The sequence below is a fragment of the Staurois parvus genome, unplaced genomic scaffold, assembly GCF_062004578.1.
Source record: "Staurois parvus isolate SC_StPar_1 unplaced genomic scaffold, SC_StPar_1.0 ptg000423l, whole genome shotgun sequence".
NCBI lineage: Eukaryota > Metazoa > Chordata > Amphibia > Anura > Ranidae > Staurois > Staurois parvus.
In genome coordinates, this window is record NW_028318219.1 from 1,453,912 (window position 1) to 1,473,971 (window position 20,060).

At 44.7% G+C, this 20,060-nt stretch overlaps 1 protein-coding gene across 1 annotated transcript in view; it reads right to left on the minus strand.

Moving 5' to 3' along the window:
* The window catches only part of LOC149454566 (fish-egg lectin-like), a 37,329-nt gene extending 21,091 nt beyond the window's left edge, over positions 1-16,238 (minus strand). The window contains exon 1 of the mRNA XM_089687343.1: positions 16,112-16,238. Within this exon, the coding sequence (XP_089543469.1) occupies positions 16,112-16,166 (55 nt within the window). The 5' untranslated portion in view covers positions 16,167-16,238. The remainder of the gene's footprint in view (positions 1-16,111) is intronic.
* Positions 16,239-20,060: the final 3,822 nt, after the last annotated feature.

Genomic DNA, 20,060 nt, shown 5'->3' on the forward strand with positions numbered 1-20,060 from the left:
CCACAGAATTTTTACTCAGGGACAGACAGAATTGTTACTGAGTGCCAGAGAATTGTTACTCAGGGACAGACAGAATTGTTACTGAGTGCCAGAGAATTCTTAGGGCCACAGAATTCATTCTCAGGGACAGACAGAATTGTTACTCAGGGACAGACAGAATTGTTACTGAGTGCCAGAGAATTGTTACTCAGGGACAGACAGAATTGTTACTGAGTGCCAGAGAATTGTTACTCAGGGACAGACAGAATTGTTACTGAGTGCCAGAGAATTGTTACTCAGGGACAGACAGAATTGTTACTGAGTGCCAGAGAATTGTTACTCAGGGACAGACAGAATTGTTACTGAGTGCCAGAGAATTGTTACTCAGGGACAGACAGAATTGTTACTGAGTGCCAGAGAATTGTTACTCAGGGACAGACAGAATTGTTACTGAGTGCCAGAGAATTGTTACTCGCACAGACACAAAATTGTTACTTGCACAGACACAGAATTGTTACTCGCACAGACACAGAATTGTTACTCAGGGCCACAGAATTCATACTCAGGGATAGACAGAATTGTTACTGAGTGCCAGAGAATTGTTACTCAGGGACAGACAGAATTGTTACTGAGTGCCAGAGAATTGTTACTCAGGGACAGACAGAATTGTTACTGAGTGCCAGAGAATTGTTACTCGCACAGACACAAAATTGTTACTTGCACAGACACAGAATTGTTACTCGCACAGACACAGAATTGTTACTCAGGGCCACAGAATTCATACTCAGGGACAGACAGAATTGTTACTGAGTGCCAGAGAATTGTTACTCAGGGACAGACAGAATTGTTACTGAGTGCCAGAGAATTGTTACTCAGGGACAGACAGAATTGTTACTGAGTGCCAGAGAATTGTTACTCAGGGACAGACAGAATTGTTACTGAGTGCCAGAGAATTGTTACTCAGGGACAGACAGAATTGTTACTGAGTGCCAGAGAATTGTTACTCGCACAGACACAAAATTGTTACTTGCACAGACACAGAATTGTTACTCGCACAGACACAGAATTGTTACTCAGGGCCACAGAATTCATACTCAGGGATAGACAGAATTGTTACTGAGTGCCAGAGAATTGTTACTCAGGGACAGACAGAATTGTTACTGAGTGCCAGAGAATTGTTACTCAGGGACAGACAGAATTGTTACTGAGTGCCAGAGAATTGTTACTCGCACAGACACAAAATTGTTACTTGCACAGACACAGAATTGTTACTCGCACAGACACAGAATTGTTACTCAGGGCCACAGAATTCATACTCAGGGACAGACAGAATTGTTACTGAGTGCCAGAGAATTGTTACTCAGGGACAGACAGAATTGTTACTGAGTGCCAGAGAATTGTTACTCAGGGACAGACAGAATTGTTACTGAGTGCCAGAGATTTGTTACTCGCACAGACACAAAATTGTTACTTGCACAGACACAGAATTGTTACTCGCACAGACACAGAATTGTTACTCAGGGCCACAGAATTCATACTCAGGGACAGACAGAATTGTTACTGAGTGCCAGAGAATTGTTACTCAGGGACAGACAGAATTGTTACTGAGTGCCAGAGAATTGTTACTCAGGGACAGACAGAATTGTTACTGAGTGCCAGAGAATTGTTACTCAGGGACAGACAGAATTGTTACTGAGTGCCAGAGAATTGTTACTCAGGGACAGACAGAATTGTTACTGAGTGCCAGAGAATTGTTACTCGCACAGACACAAAATTGTTACTTGCACAGACACAGAATTGTTACTCGCACAGACACAGAATTGTTACTCAGGGCCACAGAATTCATACTCAGGGATAGACAGAATTGTTACTGAGTGCCAGAGAATTGTTACTCAGGGACAGACAGAATTGTTACTGAGTGCCAGAGAATTGTTACTCAGGGACAGACAGAATTGTTACTGAGTGCCAGAGAATTGTTACTCGCACAGACACAAAATTGTTACTTGCACAGACACAGAATTGTTACTCGCACAGACACAGAATTGTTACTCAGGGCCACAGAATTCATACTCAGGGATAGACAGAATTGTTACTGAGTGCCAGAGAATTGTTACTCAGGGACAGACAGAATTGTTACTGAGTGCCAGAGAATTGTTACTCAGGGACAGACAGAATTGTTACTGAGTGCCAGAGAATTGTTACTCGCACAGACACAAAATTGTTACTTGCACAGACACAGAATTGTTACTCGCACAGACACAGAATTGTTACTCAGGGCCACAGAATTCATACTCAGGGACAGACAGAATTGTTACTGAGTGCCAGAGAATTGTTACTCAGGGACAGACAGAATTGTTACTGAGTGCCAGAGAATTGTTACTCGCACAGACACAAAATTGTTACTTGCACAGACACAGAATTGTTACTCGCACAGACACAGAATTGTTACTCAGGGCCACAGAATTCATACTCAGGGATAGACAGAATTGTTACTGAGTGCCAGAGAATTGTTACTCAGGGACAGACAGAATTGTTACTGAGTGCCAGAGAATTGTTACTCAGGGACAGACAGAATTGTTACTGAGTGCCAGAGAATTGTTACTCGCACAGACACAAAATTGTTACTTGCACAGACACAGAATTGTTACTCGCACAGACACAGAATTGTTACTCAGGGCCACAGAATTCATACTCAGGGACAGACAGAATTGTTACTGAGTGCCAGAGAATTGTTACTCAGGGACAGACAGAATTGTTACTGAGTGCCAGAGAATTGTTACTCAGGGACAGACAGAATTGTTACTGAGTGCCAGAGATTTGTTACTCGCACAGACACAAAATTGTTACTTGCACAGACACAGAATTGTTACTCGCACAGACACAGAATTGTTACTCAGGGCCACAGAATTCATACTCAGGGACAGACAGAATTGTTACTGAGTGCCAGAGAATTGTTACTCAGGGACAGACAGAATTGTTACTGAGTGCCAGAGAATTGTTACTCGCACAGACACAAAATTGTTACTTGCACAGACACAGAATTGTTACTCGCACAGACACAGAATTGTTACTCAGGGCCACAGAATTCATACTCAGGGACAGACAGAATTGTTACTGAGTGCCAGAGAATTGTTACTCAGGGACAGACAGAATTGTTACTGAGTGCCAGAGAATTGTTACTCGCACAGACACAAAATTGTTACTTGCACAGACACAGAATTGTTACTCGCACAGACACAGAATTGTTACTCGCACAGACACATAATTGTTACTCAGGGCCACAGAATTCATACTCAGGGACAGACAGAATTGTTACTGAGTGCCAGAGAATTGTTACTCAGGGACACCTAATCGTTGAATTAAATAGTATGTCAGACAACATGCAGAGGAGTGGCAGAGGAGGCAATGTTTTAGGAGCGAGCAGACGTGGCAGCAGAGGAAGGGGTCGAGGCAGCAGTATTCGCAGCCAGAGGCCAGTGCTCCCGGTGTCATCCAGCGGTCGTGTCTCCACCGACAACCCTGCCGTCATTGATTGGTTGGCTCGGTCGTCTTCCTCTTCCCAGGTCACCTCTGACACCTACAGCCAACGGTCGGTGGGTACGTCAGACACAACCGTTAGTTGGCATGGCCCGGGACCAAGCCCACTGAAATCACGTGTCCTCTACCTGCCCCTGTCCTTTGCTGTTCCCTCACCAAGCGAAGTATCGCATGCTGTGGGCTCAGCCCCACTGTACAGTGAGGAAGAGCTAACAGAGGGCGGTCAGGAACGGGGGGAGACATCGGCCTTTTCAGCAGCCAAGCGAACAAGTACTGGCGAGGAGAGTGGCTCGGTAGCCGGTCTAGAGACAGGTCTGTCTCCTGACCCAGACGCAGCCGAGGGGGCTAGTAGTGAGGCGGAGACCCTACTTGATGATGAGGAGGTTGATCGCACTTGGCAGCCTCGTCGTCATCAGGCAATTTCTTCCGCATCATCAGGAGAAGAGGGTGGCAGCTTGGCAGCGAGCAAAACAGTCGGTGGGTTGCCCAGGAGACAGCAGCAGGGTCGCATCAGTGTCAGTGGAGCCAAACGTCCACGGAGTAGAGCACCAGCTCCACTGCAGCCTACCACCACGGCCAGTAGTGGTGCCGTTGCGCACGGAGGAAGTAGCAGTCAGCCAGTGAAGAGTAGCGGGGGCAAAGTTTCCTACTCGGTGGTGTGGCAATTTTTCCTCAAGCCGCCCGAGGAAGTAAACGTAGCCGTATGTCGACTATGTGGCCAGAAATGCAAGCGTGGCCAGGGGGCCCATGTTGGGACTACAGCGTTGCGTCAGCATATGCAGCGTCACCATTCGGTGGCCTGGGAAAACCGTGATAAACATACGGCGGTTCTGCCTGCCCCAGCCCCCGCTCCATCACCCGCTCCGTTACTTGCTCCGTCACCCGACGTCGTCAATCGCCCTCTATCAGCCAGTCAAGGCTCCAACACCTCTGCTGAGGGGAGTTGTCGCTCATTGGCATCTTCCGCTCGTTCAGATGCTCCTTCTCCTGCTACTCCTCTTCTCGGATTCCGTCAACAGTCTTTCTTGGAATCCGTATCCAAGAGACAACAGTTTGCGAGCACGCACCCGACGGTGCAAAAGCTGAACGTCCTCCTGTCCAAGTTGCTGGTGCTGCAGTCCCTCCCTTTCCAACTGGTGGACTCAGCACCTTTCCGAGAAATGATGGCTTGTGCCGCGCCGCGGTGGAGAGTGCCAAGCCGTCATTTCTTTGCCCAAAAGGCAGTGCCAGCCCTGCATTCACATGTAGAAGAGATGGTGGGCCAGTCTTTGAGCATGTCGGTCTCTGCCAAAGTGCACGGCAGCGCCGACGTGTGGAGCTGTAACTACGGTCAGGGACAGTACATGTCATTTACGGCCCACTGGGTGAACGTGGTGCCGGCACAGCCGCACCAGCAACTTGGACAGGTCACGACGCTTTTGCCTCCACGTTTGCACGTCCTTGGTCCAGCAAGCATGTCCGCCTCTACCACCTCTTTTTCCGCCGTGTCCTCAGCCGCCACCCCCGTGCCAAGTCCCATTACCCGACCGGCATATCACATGTGCAGGGCGCAACGGTGTCACGCTGTGCTGCACCTGGTATGCCTTGGCGAACGTAGTCACACAGGGGAGGAACTGCTGAGTGTAATGAACAGAGAAATCGACAGATGGCTGTCTCCGCGCAAACTAAAAATCGGAACCATGTTGACTGACAACGGAAAGAACATGGTGTCTGCTCTGCGTCAAGGAAGGTTGTGCCATGCGCCATGCATGGCTCACGTGTTCAATCTGGTTGTCAAGCGGTTCCTAAAATCCACCATCCCACTGCAAGACATCCTTAAAATGTCACGTAAACTGTGCATGCATTTCAGCCATTCCTACACCGCAAAGAACACCCTCATTGAGCTGCAGCGGCAGAACGGAATTCCACAGCATCGCCTGATCTGCGACGTTGCAACAAGGTGGAATTCAACCCTACACATGTTAGACCGCCTTTACGAGCAGCGAAAGGCCATCACCGATTTCCTGATGTTACAAGCGGATAAAGGTACTCCCCTGTGTAACTTAGATGTCAGCCATTGGCAGCTCATGCGTGACACCTGCCGCTTGCTCAGGCCCTTTGAGGAGGCCACGCTATTCGTGAGTCGGCAGGACTATGGGATGAACGACGTCATTCCTCTGTTGCACGTCCTGGAACAAATGCTGTTAACAATGGCTGGTCAGGGTGCGGTAGACGTGGCGCACAGATCTCAACGCCACATGACCCCTGTGGGGGCAGGACAGGAAGAAGAGGAGGAGGTAGAGGAGGACATTTGTGCTCAGGAATTATTGAGTGAAATGGGTGGTTTTTCCACTCAGCGGACAGGAGTGGAGGAGCAGGAGCATCTGGTAGAGGAGGAGGAGGAGACAGAGGACCCAGACGCACCGTGGCAGTATGCTGTGGAGATGGAGGCAGGGAGTCCCTCGCATTCCTTGGCACAAATGGCCCATAACATGCTCGGTTGCTTGCGTAGCGACAGCCGAATAATAACCATCAGACAGAGGGATGACTTTTGGCTGTCCACCTTGTTGGACCCTCGCTACCGGTCCAAAATGGTGGCCTTTTTCACACCTGCTGAGAGGGAGGCCAAAATTACGTACTATAAAAACCACCTATGTAGTCAGTTGGTCTCTGCCTTTGTGCGCCAACGTCCATCCTCAGACACTGTGGGCCCTGTGCGCTCGCGTTCCGCTGGCATGGCAGCAGGGGAGGGGTGGGGTGGTAGGAGCAGTGGCAGCTCCACCAGCAGCGGCTGCCTCAGTCTGCAGTCGATGATGAGTAGCTTTCTTCACCAGCGCAGTGAGGAAACTACTAACCAGCCGCAGCAGCAGCAGCAGCATCAGGTGGACCTGGAGCAGGAGCTCAAACAACAGGCTTGGGCCTACTTGGACAGCACCCTGCCAACCGAGGTAGACAATCCCCTTGACTACTGGGCAACGAAACTTGACCTTTGGCCCCAACTAGCTGAATTTGCCCTTGAAAGGCTGTCATGCCCGGCCAGTAGCGTGGCATCGGAGCGCGTGTTTAGTGCGGCAGGAGGTATTGTAACTCCGCGGAGGACACGACTGTCCACCCAAAGTGTGGAGAGACTCACGTTTGTGAAAATGAATCAGGCGTGGATTAGTCTGGATTTCAAACCACCAGTTCCTGACACAACTGACTAAATCCGCCATGAATCATGCCTCAAACATGTGCCACTTTCAGGTCTCCTCACACTGCTGGTGTGTTTAATTTTTTGACATAGGGTGCTGGCAGATTACGGGCCTCCTATAGCTGCTGCCAGGCCCCTAATCTGCCATAGGCCCCTATATACCGCTTCCTCATGCTGCTGCCAGGTCCAGAGTCTCTCATGGGTCCCTGTACGGCCTCCCATTGCTGCTGTCTCCATCGCCACACTCTGCCATGTGCCACTTTCAGGTCTCCTCACACACTGCTGGTGTGTTACATTTTTTGACATAGGGTGCAGGCAGATTACGGGCCTCACATAGCTGCTGCCAGGCCCCTAATCTGCCATGGGCCCCTATATACCGCCTCCTCATGCTGCTGCCAAGTCTAGAGTCTCTCATGGGTCCCTGTACGGCCTCCCATTGCTGCTGTCTCCATCGCCACACTCTGCTGCCATGTGCCACTTTCAGGTCTCTTCACACTGCTGGTGTGTTAAATTTTTTGACATAGGGTGCAGGCAGATTACGGGCCTCACATAGCTGCTGCCAGGCCCCTAATCTGCCATGGGCCCCTATATACCGCCTCCTCATGCTGCTGCCAAGTCCAGAGTCTCTCATGGGTCCCTGTACGGCCTCCCATTGCTGCTGTCTCCATCGCCACACTCTGCTGCCATGTGCCACTTTCAGGTCTCTTCACACTGCTGGTGTGTTAAATTTTTTGACATAGGGTGCAGGCAGATTACGGGCCTCACATAGCTGCTGCCAGGCCCCTAATCTGCCATGGGCCCCTATATACCGCCTCCTCATGCTGCTGCCAAGTCCAGAGTCTCTCATGGGTCCCTGTACGGCCTCCCATTGCTGCTGTCTCCATCGCCACACTCTGCTGCCATGTGCCACTTTCAGGTCTCTTCACACTGCTGGTGTGTTAAATTTTTTGACATAGGGTGCAGGCAGATTACGGGCCTCACATAGCTGCTGCCAGGCCCCTAATCTGCCATGGGCCCCTATATACCGCCTCCTCATGCTGCTGCCAAGTCTAGAGTCTCTCATGGGTCCCTGTACGGCCTCCCATTGCTGCTGTCTCCATCGCCACACTCTGCTGCCATGTGCCACTTTCAGGTCTCTTCACACTGCTGGTGTGTTAAATTTTTTGACATAGGGTGCAGGCAGATTACGGGCCTCACATAGCTGCTGCCAGGCCCCTAATCTGCCATGGGCCCCTATATACCGCCTCCTCATGCTGCTGCCAAGTCTAGAGTCTCTCATGGGTCCCTGTACGGCCTCCCATTGCTGCTGTCTCCATCGCCACACTCTGCTGCCATGTGCCACTTTCAGGTCTCTTCACACTGCTGGTGTGTTAAATTTTTTGACATAGGGTGCAGGCAGATTACGGGCCTCACATAGCTGCTGCCAGGCCCCTAATCTGCCATGGGCCCCTATATACCGCCTCCTCATGCTGCTGCCAAGTCTAGAGTCTCTCATGGGTCCCTGTACGGCCTCCCATTGCTGCTGTCTCCATCGCCACACTCTGCTGCCATGTGCCACTTTCAGGTCTCTTCACACTGCTGGTGTGTTAAATTTTTTGACATAGGGTGCAGGCAGATTACGGGCCTCACATAGCTGCTGCCAGGCCCCTAATCTGCCATGGGCCCCTATATACCGCCTCCTCATGCTGCTGCCAAGTCTAGAGTCTCTCATGGGTCCCTGTACAGCCTCCCATTGCTGCTGTCTCCATCGCCACACTCTGCTGCCATGTGCCACTTTCAGGTCTCTTCACACTGCTGGTGTGTTAAATTTTTTGACATAGGGTGCAGGCAGATTACGGGCCTCACATAGCTGCTGCCAGGCCCCTAATCTGCCATGGGCCCCTATATACCGCCTCCTCATGCTGCTGCCAAGTCTAGAGTCTCTCATGGGTCCCTGTACGGCCTCCCATTGCTGCTGTCTCCATCGCCACACTCTGCTGCCATGTGCCACTTTCAGGTCTCTTCACACTGCTGGTGTGTTAAATTTTTTGACATAGGGTGCAGGCAGATTACGGGCCTCACATAGCTGCTGCCAGGCCCCTAATCTGCCATGGGCCCCTATATACCGCCTCCTCATGCTGCTGCCAAGTCCAGAGTCTCTCATGGGTCCCTGTACGGCCTCCCATTGCTGCTGTCTCCATCGCCACACTCTGCTGCCATGTGCCACTTTCAGGTCTCTTCACACTGCTGGTGTGTTAAATTTTTTGACATAGGGTGCAGGCAGATTACGGGCCTCACATAGCTGCTGCCAGGCCCCTAATCTGCCATGGGCCCCTATATACCGCCTCCTCATGCTGCTGCCAAGTCCAGAGTCTCTCATGGGTCCCTGTACGGCCTCCCATTGCTGCTGTCTCCATCGCCACACTCTGCTGCCATGTGCCACTTTCAGGTCTCTTCACACTGCTGGTGTGTTAAATTTTTTGACATAGGGTGCAGGCAGATTACGGGCCTCACATAGCTGCTGCCAGGCCCCTAATCTGCCATGGGCCCCTATATACCGCCTCCTCATGCTGCTGCCAAGTCTAGAGTCTGTCATGGGTCCCTGTACGGCCTCCCATTGCTGCTGTCTCCATCGCCACACTCTGCTGCCATGTGCCACTTTCAGGTCTCCTCACACTGCTGGTGTGTAGAATTTTTTGACATAGGGTGCTGGCAGATTATGGGCCTCCTATAGCTGCTGCCAGGCCCCTAATCTGCCATAGGCCCCTATATACCGCCTCCTCATGCTGCTGCCAGGTCCAGAGTCTCTCATGGGTCCCTGTACGGCCTCCCATTGCTGCTGTCTCCATCGCCACACTCTGCCATGTGCCACTTTCAGGTCTCCTCACACACTGCTGGTGTGTAGAATTTTTTGACATAGGGTGCTGGCAGATTATGGGCCTCCTATAGCTGCTGCCAGGCCCCTAATCTGCCATAGGCCCCTATATACCGCTTCCTCATGCTGCTGCCAGGTCCAGAGTCTCTCATGGGTCCCTGTACGGCCTCCCATTGCTGCTGTCTCCATCGCCACACTCTGCCATGTGCCACTTTCAGGTCTCCTCACACACTGCTGGTGTGTTAACTTTTTTGACATAGGGTGCAGGCAGATTACGGGCCTCACATAGCTGCTGCCAGGCCCCTAATCTGCCATGGGCCCCTATATACCGCCTCCTCATGCTGCTGCCAAGTCTAGAGTCTCTCATGGGTCCCTGTACGGCCTCCCATTGCTGCTGTCTCCATCGCCACACTCTGCTGCCATGTGCCACTTTCAGGTCTCTTCACACTGCTGGTGTGTTAAATTTTTTGACATAGGGTGCAGGCAGATTACGGGCCTCACATAGCTGCTGCCAGGCCCCTAATCTGCCATGGGCCCCTATATACCGCCTCCTCATGCTGCTGCCAAGTCCAGAGTCTGTCATGGGTCCCTGTATGGCCTCCCATTGCTGCTGTCTCCATCGCCACACTCTGCTGCCATGTGCCACTTTCAGGTCTCTTCACACTGCTGGTGTGTTAAATTTTTTGACATAGGGTGCAGGCAGATTACGGGCCTCACATAGCTGCTGCCAGGCCCCTAATCTGCCATGGGCCCCTATATACCGCCTCCTCATGCTGCTGCCAAGTCTAGAGTCTCTCATGGGTCCCTGTACGGCCTCCCATTGCTGCTGTCTCCATCGCCACACTCTGCTGCCATGTGCCACTTTCAGGTCTCTTCACACTGCTGGTGTGTTAAATTTTTTGACATAGGGTGCAGGCAGATTACGGGCCTCACATAGCTGCTGCCAGACATGTAATCTGCCATGGGCCCCCGTACCGACTCCTCATGCTGTGACGTTGCAACAAGGTGGAATTCAACCCTACATATGTTAGACCGCCTTTACGAACAGCTAAAGGCCATCACAGATTTCCTGATGTTAAAAGCGGATAAAGGTACTCCCTGTGTAACTTAGATGTCAGCCATTGGCAGCTCATGTGTGACACCTGCGCTTGCTCAGGCCCTTTGAGGAGGCCACGCTATTCGTGAGTCGGCAGGACTATGGGATGAATGAGGTCAAATCGGCCATGGGCCCCCGTACCGCCTGTTCACGCTGATGCTGGTCCCACAGTGTGACCTGGGTCCCTGTACGGCCTTCCATTGCTTCCACTCTGCCATGTGCCACTTTGAAATCTCCTCACACTCCTGCGGTTGTCCATTTTGTCATAGGTTGCTGGCAGATTACAGGCCTTCCATAGGTGCCACCAAGCCCCATATCGGCCATGGGCCCCCGTACCGCCTGGTCACGCTGCTGCTGGGCCCATAGTGTGACCTGGGTCCCTGTACCGCCTCCCATTGCTCCCACTCTGCCATGTGCCACTTTCAGGTCTCCTCACGCTCCTGCTGGTTTCCATTTTGTCATAGGTTGCTGTATGGCCTCCCATTGCTGCTGCCTCCACCGCCACACTGTGGCTCCAAACACTGGTTTTGGCCCCGTGACTGGCCAAAGGAGTGAAGTGTGCGGTGATTCTAAGATCGACGGCACTCATCTGCATGTCATACTGACAGACAGTATTATTTCTCTTCCCCAGCAGACTCCAAGGGCATTTAAATTAAAGGTACAGTGTTCTGCACTAATATTAAGTCTCTCTGAAGCCTAGAAACACCCTTTTTTAAGTTAAATTCACAGCGAATTTATTCGACTCGAATCGAATATTGTCCACGAATTCGCCGAATCAGTCGAATCGAATTTTTCATTTCTTCGCTCATCTCTAATTCAGATCATAAAGGAGGAACCCACACTGCACACAAAAACTCATTTTAAGAATACGGGTAGAAACACATATATCCTGCTAAATAGATGCCATTATAAGCCCTGGCTTACGAATGTTCCTAGAGGACAGTTTATGCGCATACAGAGGAATTGCACAAGGGATACAGACTATATGGAACAAAGTGCAATTCTAGCACAGAGGTTTACTAATAAAGGATATAAGCAAGATATGCTAGAAAAAGAAAGGCACATAGTAGGACAGTGTGATAGAAACACCATATTAATGGACAAACTACAAGAAAATAAGGGGAATTTTTATTTACCAGTCGTTTTACAATATAATAAACAATATAGAGCAGTGGAGGATATTATTCCAAAACACTGGAATGTACTGAGATTCGAAAAATGTTATAGAGCCCCCCACACACACACACTGAGTGTTAATTTTTTCAGGGAATTGGCTTCTATACATGTGGGAGATGTTATAGCTGTAGTAGAGTCACCAACAACCTGAAAAGATTCACTTTCCAAAATTCTCACACTGGGAGGGAATACAAAATCAAACAATTTATCTCATGCGATAGAAAGGGAGTAGTTTATGCTTTAAAATGCCCTTGTAACATTATCTATAGAGGGAGGACTAAAAGAGCCTTGAAAGATAGAATAAAGGAACATGTCTATAGTATAAATAGGTGTTACAAATGTCATCATTTATCACAGCATTTTCGCACATTCTTTAACAAGGACGCTAGTCTTCTGCAATTTGGGGGCACTGAAAAACATACTAGTCATTGGAGAGGGGACAATAAAATCAGATAATTAAGTAAAAAAGAATCAAGATGGATTCATGAGATGAAGAGTCTAGCTCCAATGGGCTTCAATAAGGAATCTGACCTCTCGTGTTTCATTAGTAACTATTAAAATATATTTCACCTTTATTTTAATCAGGATCACAATCCTCTAGAATAATTAATTTAATATCCACAATAACATTAATATACAATTTAAACTTAGCAGTGGTAGTAGATATGGTCATCCGCCTCTGGGACTACAATTTATAAAATACACAATTTTATTATATATTTATTTTAGTATATTTTCTTCATACTAATCATAGAAATAATATAACATAACATAGGCTCACAGAGCAATATTGATCTGACGTATAACATATTTTTATTATTTTATTTATTTTATTATTTTTATTATTTTGCATTATTTGCACAGTGAATTCAACCTCTATTTTATTACTAATTACCAAATCAATTTAACATCCAGAATAGCATCAAATTTATTTTTAATTAGTAAGAATATGGCAGCAGTAGTACTAGATACAGTCACCCACCTATGGGTAGAATGCAGACACTGGTATTTATTAAAATATTTGAATGTAAGCGGTACACACTATTATAGGATTGGGTATTTTAATATAGGGACATAGAGTATTAGTGATGCTATATGTATGGCTTATTAATTAATTTTCACAATTGTTCCTTGAATTTTAATTATTTTATTCTTGGATATGTGTATTTTAATTGTAATATTTTTATTTCTAAACATTTTATTTAAAATTTATCTTCGTATGTGTACCCCCCACACACAATACTACATGCTCAGATAGCTGTTTTTTTTCCCATAATAACCTTGGCAATCAGATTGTGCTCATTATTGGGAATCATATACCCACATAGGATTAATGTATCCAGCAAATATATTGAAGTTTACCTATATACAATTATTGTCAGAATATTAGCATTTTATTCCATTTAGCTACAAATATGGTGGGGGAGAGTGGTGTAAGTAATCGCTACTTACATCACTCTCCCCCACCATATTTGTAGCTAAATGGAATAAAATGCTAATATTCTGACAATAGTTGTATATAGGTAAACTTCAATATATTTGCTGGATCCGTCATGCTATCTTGATGGATCTGACACACTGCATGCTGATCGCGCTAACTCCGATCACTATAAGACAAATCTAGCCCTATAAACATGGCCGCCGCCATGCGGACCACTAGAAATTGGAGGCCGAAGTTCCTATATAAATCAATGAGCGCCGTGTCGTCCAATCATTTTCCCCTGATGAAGCCACGTGACCCGGTGGCATAACACGCAGGGGAAGGGCTCTTACATCACGACGCTTAAAGGCAACTACACAGCAAGTATACTGGAGTGTTGCAAACACATTGAGGATCGTGTATTTTTGTATAAAAAGCGATGTTAATTAAAATTTCATGTGAGTGCACTACATTTGTTTAATAAATATTTTAAAAAGAAGATAAAGTACTATATTCTATTTTTTAAATTAAATTGTACTTATGCATATGGAAAGAAATGCCCGTAGCGAATAGGGAAGAATGGAAATAGCGCAGGGCATACATGACTAGGCCCAGAGTGGTTGGGAACGGAAAGGGTTAAAAAATTTAGCTCCAAGGGGTGGGGAATGGGATTGGGAATAATTGGATTGGCAGACGTGGAGTGTAGGAGGTGTCTGTGGCACCGTAGGGTGGGGGTTGCTGCGGAAGGGGCGTCATTGCAGCTGGATGAGTGCAAGGACCAGAGCTTCCCTCCCGCCCTCCCTGTTAGGTTGGGTATCGGGTCTTGTCCGGGGGCAGGTGCGGTTGTTGGTCTTTGGAGGCGGTTCTCATCTTGGAAGGAAAACAATGGTGTGGGACCCCATCCGAGGTATGGGGGGCCCGGTGGATATTCCCAGTTAACCAAGGTTTAGCTGGAAGGTGGTGGTGCTGCACTGCGGACGGTATGGTTGTCTCCGAGCTGGTTGGTTGCGGCTGGAGGCCTAGTGTATAGGGTTGTCCGCAGGTGCATTTTGGATCGTTTGTGGGTGCCTTTGAAGACCAACAACAATTCTTTGGTTTCGTTAAGGAACGGTTGATGTATGTAAATTGTGAAGTTGTTAATAAAAGGCCATGTTGGCCATTTACTCCAAAAATGGTGTCATGTTTTTTGTAACGTTTATTTGGTTAAGGGGGGGGGGGGGTTTGGGGTGGTAAGGATAGGCAATGGTGGAAGTAGGAGTGGACAAGCCTATCTATGGTGCAGTAGTCAAGAAAAATCTGAAGGGAGTGAAGAGACCCCGTAGTGGGAAGAGGGATAACTCCATTCATCCATCCATCCATCCATCCATCCATCTGGGAAACAGGGATACAAGGGGACACAAGCTTTTTTGACCTCACTTAACAGTTTGGCAATATACGTCAGGTGAGAGCACAATTGGTGAAGGAGCACATAATTTAAAGATTGGTGGACTATATGTTATTTATTTTTTATTATACCATTTAAAGGCACATCTAAGTCACAGAGTATTCAAAGACACACGCAGCATCAGCATGATTGCAACATCATGCTGCTGAATTAATGTTGGACTTACTCACTTTACTTTATTTATTATATTTAATTTAATTATTTTTAAATCTTTTTCATTTATTCATATATATGTATGTTTATATATTTCACATCTTAATTATTGTCAGTGGAGCGTGACACCTTGTTTTTTGATTAATTTGCTGTAAATACTTATGTACATGTGTTTATTTTCGTTTTTTATTTTTAGTAAATTGCAAAAATGTCAAAATGAACTTCTTTCATGTTGTCATTATGGGGTATTATTTGTAGAATGTAGAGGAAAAAAAATGAATTTAATCCATTTTGGAATAAGGCTGTGACATAACAAAATGTGGCAAAAGTTAAGCGCTGTGAATACTTTCTGGATGCACTGTACTCATTGGCCGCTTCATTAGTATTAGGTACACCTGTTCAATTGCTTGGTAACACAAATTGAAGTGAAAACGACTTGCTGAAGTTCAAGCTGAGCATCAGAATGGGGAAGAAAGGGGATTTAAGTGATTTTGAACAAGGCATGGTTGTTGGTGCCAGACAGGCTGGTCTGAGTATTTCAAAAACTGCTGATCTCCTGGGATTTTCATGCACAACCATGCATCCATCCAATGAGTGGTTATATAATAACAATATATCCAGTGAGTGGCAGTTGTGTGCATAAAAATGCATTGTTAATATCAGAGTTCAGAGGAGACTGGGCAGACTGGTTGCTGCAACATTCAGATGGTAGGGTCAGACTTTGGCATAAACAACATGAAAGCATGGATCCATCCTACCTATCAACGGTTCAGACTGTTGGTGGTGGTGTAATGGTGAGGGGGAGATTTTCTTGGCACTAGCAAGGTGTACCTTGCAATGGAGTGGCCAGTGAGTATGTATATATATACAGTATATATATATATATATATATATATATATATATATATATTATAGTACAGTGATTCTCAATCTTTTTTTATTTGCAGGACCCTACAAACGTTTGCAATATCCTGAGGCAACCCAATTTAAAAAGAATTTCAATCTTATTTTTTATCTTTCTTTCTTTCTTTCTTTCTTTCTCTCTCTCTCTCTCTCTCTCTCTCTCTCTCTTTCTTTTTCTTTCTCATTAATGTGCATTAACTCAAGGCAATATAGAAATCATTACAATTAGTCTGCCCATTCCAAGGTACCAAATACTGAATTCTGATTCTGACTATAAAAGGAAGACTGCTGTGACTACTGTAGTATAAAATATTCAATGATAGTGGCTGACCACCGTATAACTGTATGTAGAAATAGTTGAGATGGGAGAGAGGTCTTACCTCCAGAGGCAGAGATTCCGGCACACAGCAGGAGGAGACTCACAGCAAAGAACATCTTGGTAGATGATTATGCAGATGTTTGGTATCGAGAGCTGGGAGACTTTGTTCTATATATGTATGATGCCTGGACTCCACCTATTGTGGGAAGCTGGTTGACTGACAGAAGGAATTTAATAAAACATCACGTAGGTTTTTTTTTTTCTTCCTCTTTTTCAGTGTATATGTCTTTGTTAAACTGCATATATATATATATATATATATATATATACACATATATATATATATATATATATATATATATATATATATTATAACTCATTATTATACACATATGAAGGAGTTCTTAATATGACATTACATTTATAAGTTCACACATTGGCAAGAATTATGATAATTTTGTCCTTATATTTATGGTTGCCATTCGTTACTTAACGTGTGATGTAATGATTATGTATTGCGCCCAAATGTTCCTATTTAAGGGGACAGTCCCTGTTCTGGACCCAAATCCCTCTGCCCCTATTTTATCCACATCTGTCCATCGTTAGGTGTGACCTATGGATCTGTATAATAAATCTACTATTACTTTACGCCAATCTTTACGGTCCACCATGCAAAATGTTTCCCAGCCAAGATATTGTCTAATTGTCATCACTAATATGACCTACTGTACGAATAGATGATCTTGTGGGTATAGTGCAATTTCTTTTGAGTCTCATGAACTGTCCCTTTGGAATGTTCATCAACCATGTGATGTGGTGACAACTATCCATCGTGATATAGCAATTTTTGTCAGTGGGTTTAAAGTATGTGTGAGTAATGATCTTATTTTGTCTTGTCGCTATTACTTAGGTCCAAATAATGTATGGATTCCCTACTCACTTCCCACGTTAGTATTATATTTTTTTTGGTTGTTATTCATTCTCATCATGAAGTTTTTTAAATAGCTATTACTACCCTTCCATATGACCAAGATGTCATCGATGAATCTACGGTATAGAATGAGCTCTTGTGGTTTATGATTAAATACCATCTCCTCCCATCTTGACATAAATAGATTTGCAATGCTTGGTGAAAATTTGGCTCCCACCGATACTCCCATTTCCTGTTTATAGTATTTACCATCATACCAGAAGTATGCATGCTCCAGACAAAATTCTAGACATCTCCTTATATATTTCTTCTGTTTGTCTTCCATATTTTCATTCTTATCAAGAGCTCATTTTACCGCTTCCATTGCATCTCTATGGTTAATAATCGTGTACAGTGATCCTACATCAGATGTTGCGAAGATTATGTCTTCCAAACATTAATTTCCTCTAATAACTGTTGTACATGTTTTGTGTCTTTCAAGAAGGCTTTAGTATTTTGTACTTCCGGTTGTAGAAAGATGTCTATATACTGTCTGAAGAAAATTAATATATCAAATTCATGATTCCACACTTACATTGATGGCAAGCTTGCAAAGTATTTGGTTTTTATGATTAATCATAATTAACCACTTGCCGTCCGCCTGTTGTTTATAAACGGCAGGGCGGTGGCAGTCCAGAGGCGGGTTGCCGTTCATAAATGGCACCCGCCTTTTCTAGCTGTGCGTGCTCCTTGGGAGCGCGCAGCACCACGATCCGGTGGCCAATCAGTGATCACATGCAAAGTAGTAAGCAAGATGTCACTTGTGACATCATTGCTTACTATGTGTGAAATCTGTGAATGATCACAGAGGTCACATGGTACAAGGCTATTCACAACAGCTTTGTACCATGTGACAAGCTGTGACCAAACACAGCTCACTCAGTACTTCTCAATGACTGCAAGAATGCAGACAGAGAGAAAGAGAAATGATTGCTTTTACATCCTATATGGGTGTAAAAGCAATCAGTGTAAAAAAAAAAAAAAAAAATCTTCATCACCCCCCACAAGTAGTACAGTGTCACCATGGTGACACTGTACTGCTAGGGTGACAGTATGTAAAAAAAATAAATAGATAAAAAAATAATAATAAAAAAAAATTTAATTAAAATGTAAAAAAAAATGTTTAAAAATTATAATTTTTGGTTATAAACTAATTTGGATTTTTTTTTTTACTAAAAAAATAACTGAATTAATTTTGGCCAAGATTTATGATGAAATATTGATTATTTGCAAAATTTTATAAAAAAAACATTTTTTTTCAAAATTTTTGGACATTTTCATTTACATAGTAAAAAAAATAAAAATCCCAGCGGTGAATAAATACCACCAAAATAAAGCTTTATCTGTCTCAAAGAAATGGTAAAAAATTCATATGGGTACAGTATTGCATGACCGTGCAATTGTCATTCAAAGTGTGATAGCGCTGAAAGCTGAAAATTGCCCTGGACAGGAAGGGGGTAAAAGTGTCCGGACAGGAAGTGGTTAATATTAATATGTGTGAATGGTCTTTGACAAATGGTAGTATTACAGTAAGATTGTAAAATACTTGTGAGCCACAAAATAAATAAAAGTTGTATATGATGTAGTTCGCTGGCACTTGATCACATCCTCATATATGTGTGCAATGTAGTAACCAAGATAAGAATTTTTAGAAGTGCCGCGCCCTTAGAATAAATTAATGACTCATTTTTCGGTCTCAGCTATAACTGAAGAATTGTAATTCTACCATTTTAAGAATTTTTAGAAGTGCCGCGCCCTTAGAATAAATGAATGACTAATTAATGTAAATGATATATATACATACATACATATAACCCGTGGTTTTGAAATATAATAATGGAAATGTGCAATAAATCCTCTCCAAGTAAACACGAGTATACATGGTGGGAGAGGACACCCGAGGAGAAGAGCGAGGGGATGAAGCCAAGCACAGCAGTGTAAGGAGGGAAACATCTCTTTGTCTACACTAGGCATGATAATGGCTATCCAGGAGAACCAAGCACATTTCCACAGCGCATCTCACCTTGAAGGATTCCAGCACATTATCACCTAATAGAATCCAACCATGTGTTCAGCCTAGATTTAGGCTTACAGGAAGGTGAGCATATAAAAGTGTCACTACCCAAGGAAGGATCTGCACTATTTTTTGGAAGTTTATATTTATTTGGACACATTATTATTATTATTTTTTATATTTTTTATTCATTCAGCATTGTGGACTTATTATTCCATATTATTTGATTTCACATTCCAAGTTATACAAGTCACAGTTGTTCCTTTTTTTTTTCTCTAAGCATATTTATAGTTGTTTACTTGGAGAGGATTTATTGCACATTTCCATTATTATATTTCAAAACCACGTGTTATATGTATGTATATATATCATTTACACTAATTAGTCATTCATTTATTCTAAGGGCGCGGCACTTCTAAAAATTCTTAAAATGGTATTACAATTCTTCAGTTATAGCTGAGACCGAAAAATATGAGTTAGTTAAGCTGAGACTAGCTAAACCAGCTGATAGCTGAGTATTCTATATTAAGGCATAGCTGGTTAGAAGACTGGTAGTAAAGGTCAAGGGTATTAGAAGTGATTTACTATAGAATAACTATTATATAATGTATTTTAATAGTATCTGTGTGTATTTAGTATGATTTATAATTTGGTAATATTGTTACATATGTAGATTAGTGATTATACATTGTGATGTTGTAAAGATACGTTCTTAAGTTATATTATCATTTAAATATGATAGTTGAGGTTACATCATCAGCTTATTATGTACATCAGCATATGTACCTGTCCATCAAATCTCCATATATATATATAGCGTCCCCTCCCTTCTATGAAATTGCTCTGCTAAGCAGTACTGATTTCCATACAAGGCCTCAAGATCCCAAAGTTATGACGTGTATTTTCTTCATAGAAGACCATAAGGGAGTCTGACAGAGGACACTCTAACACACACACACATGGCTGTTCAAACAGACTCACATAAGGACATTCTGAGAAGCTGGAACAGGTGCTTCAAGACAAGAA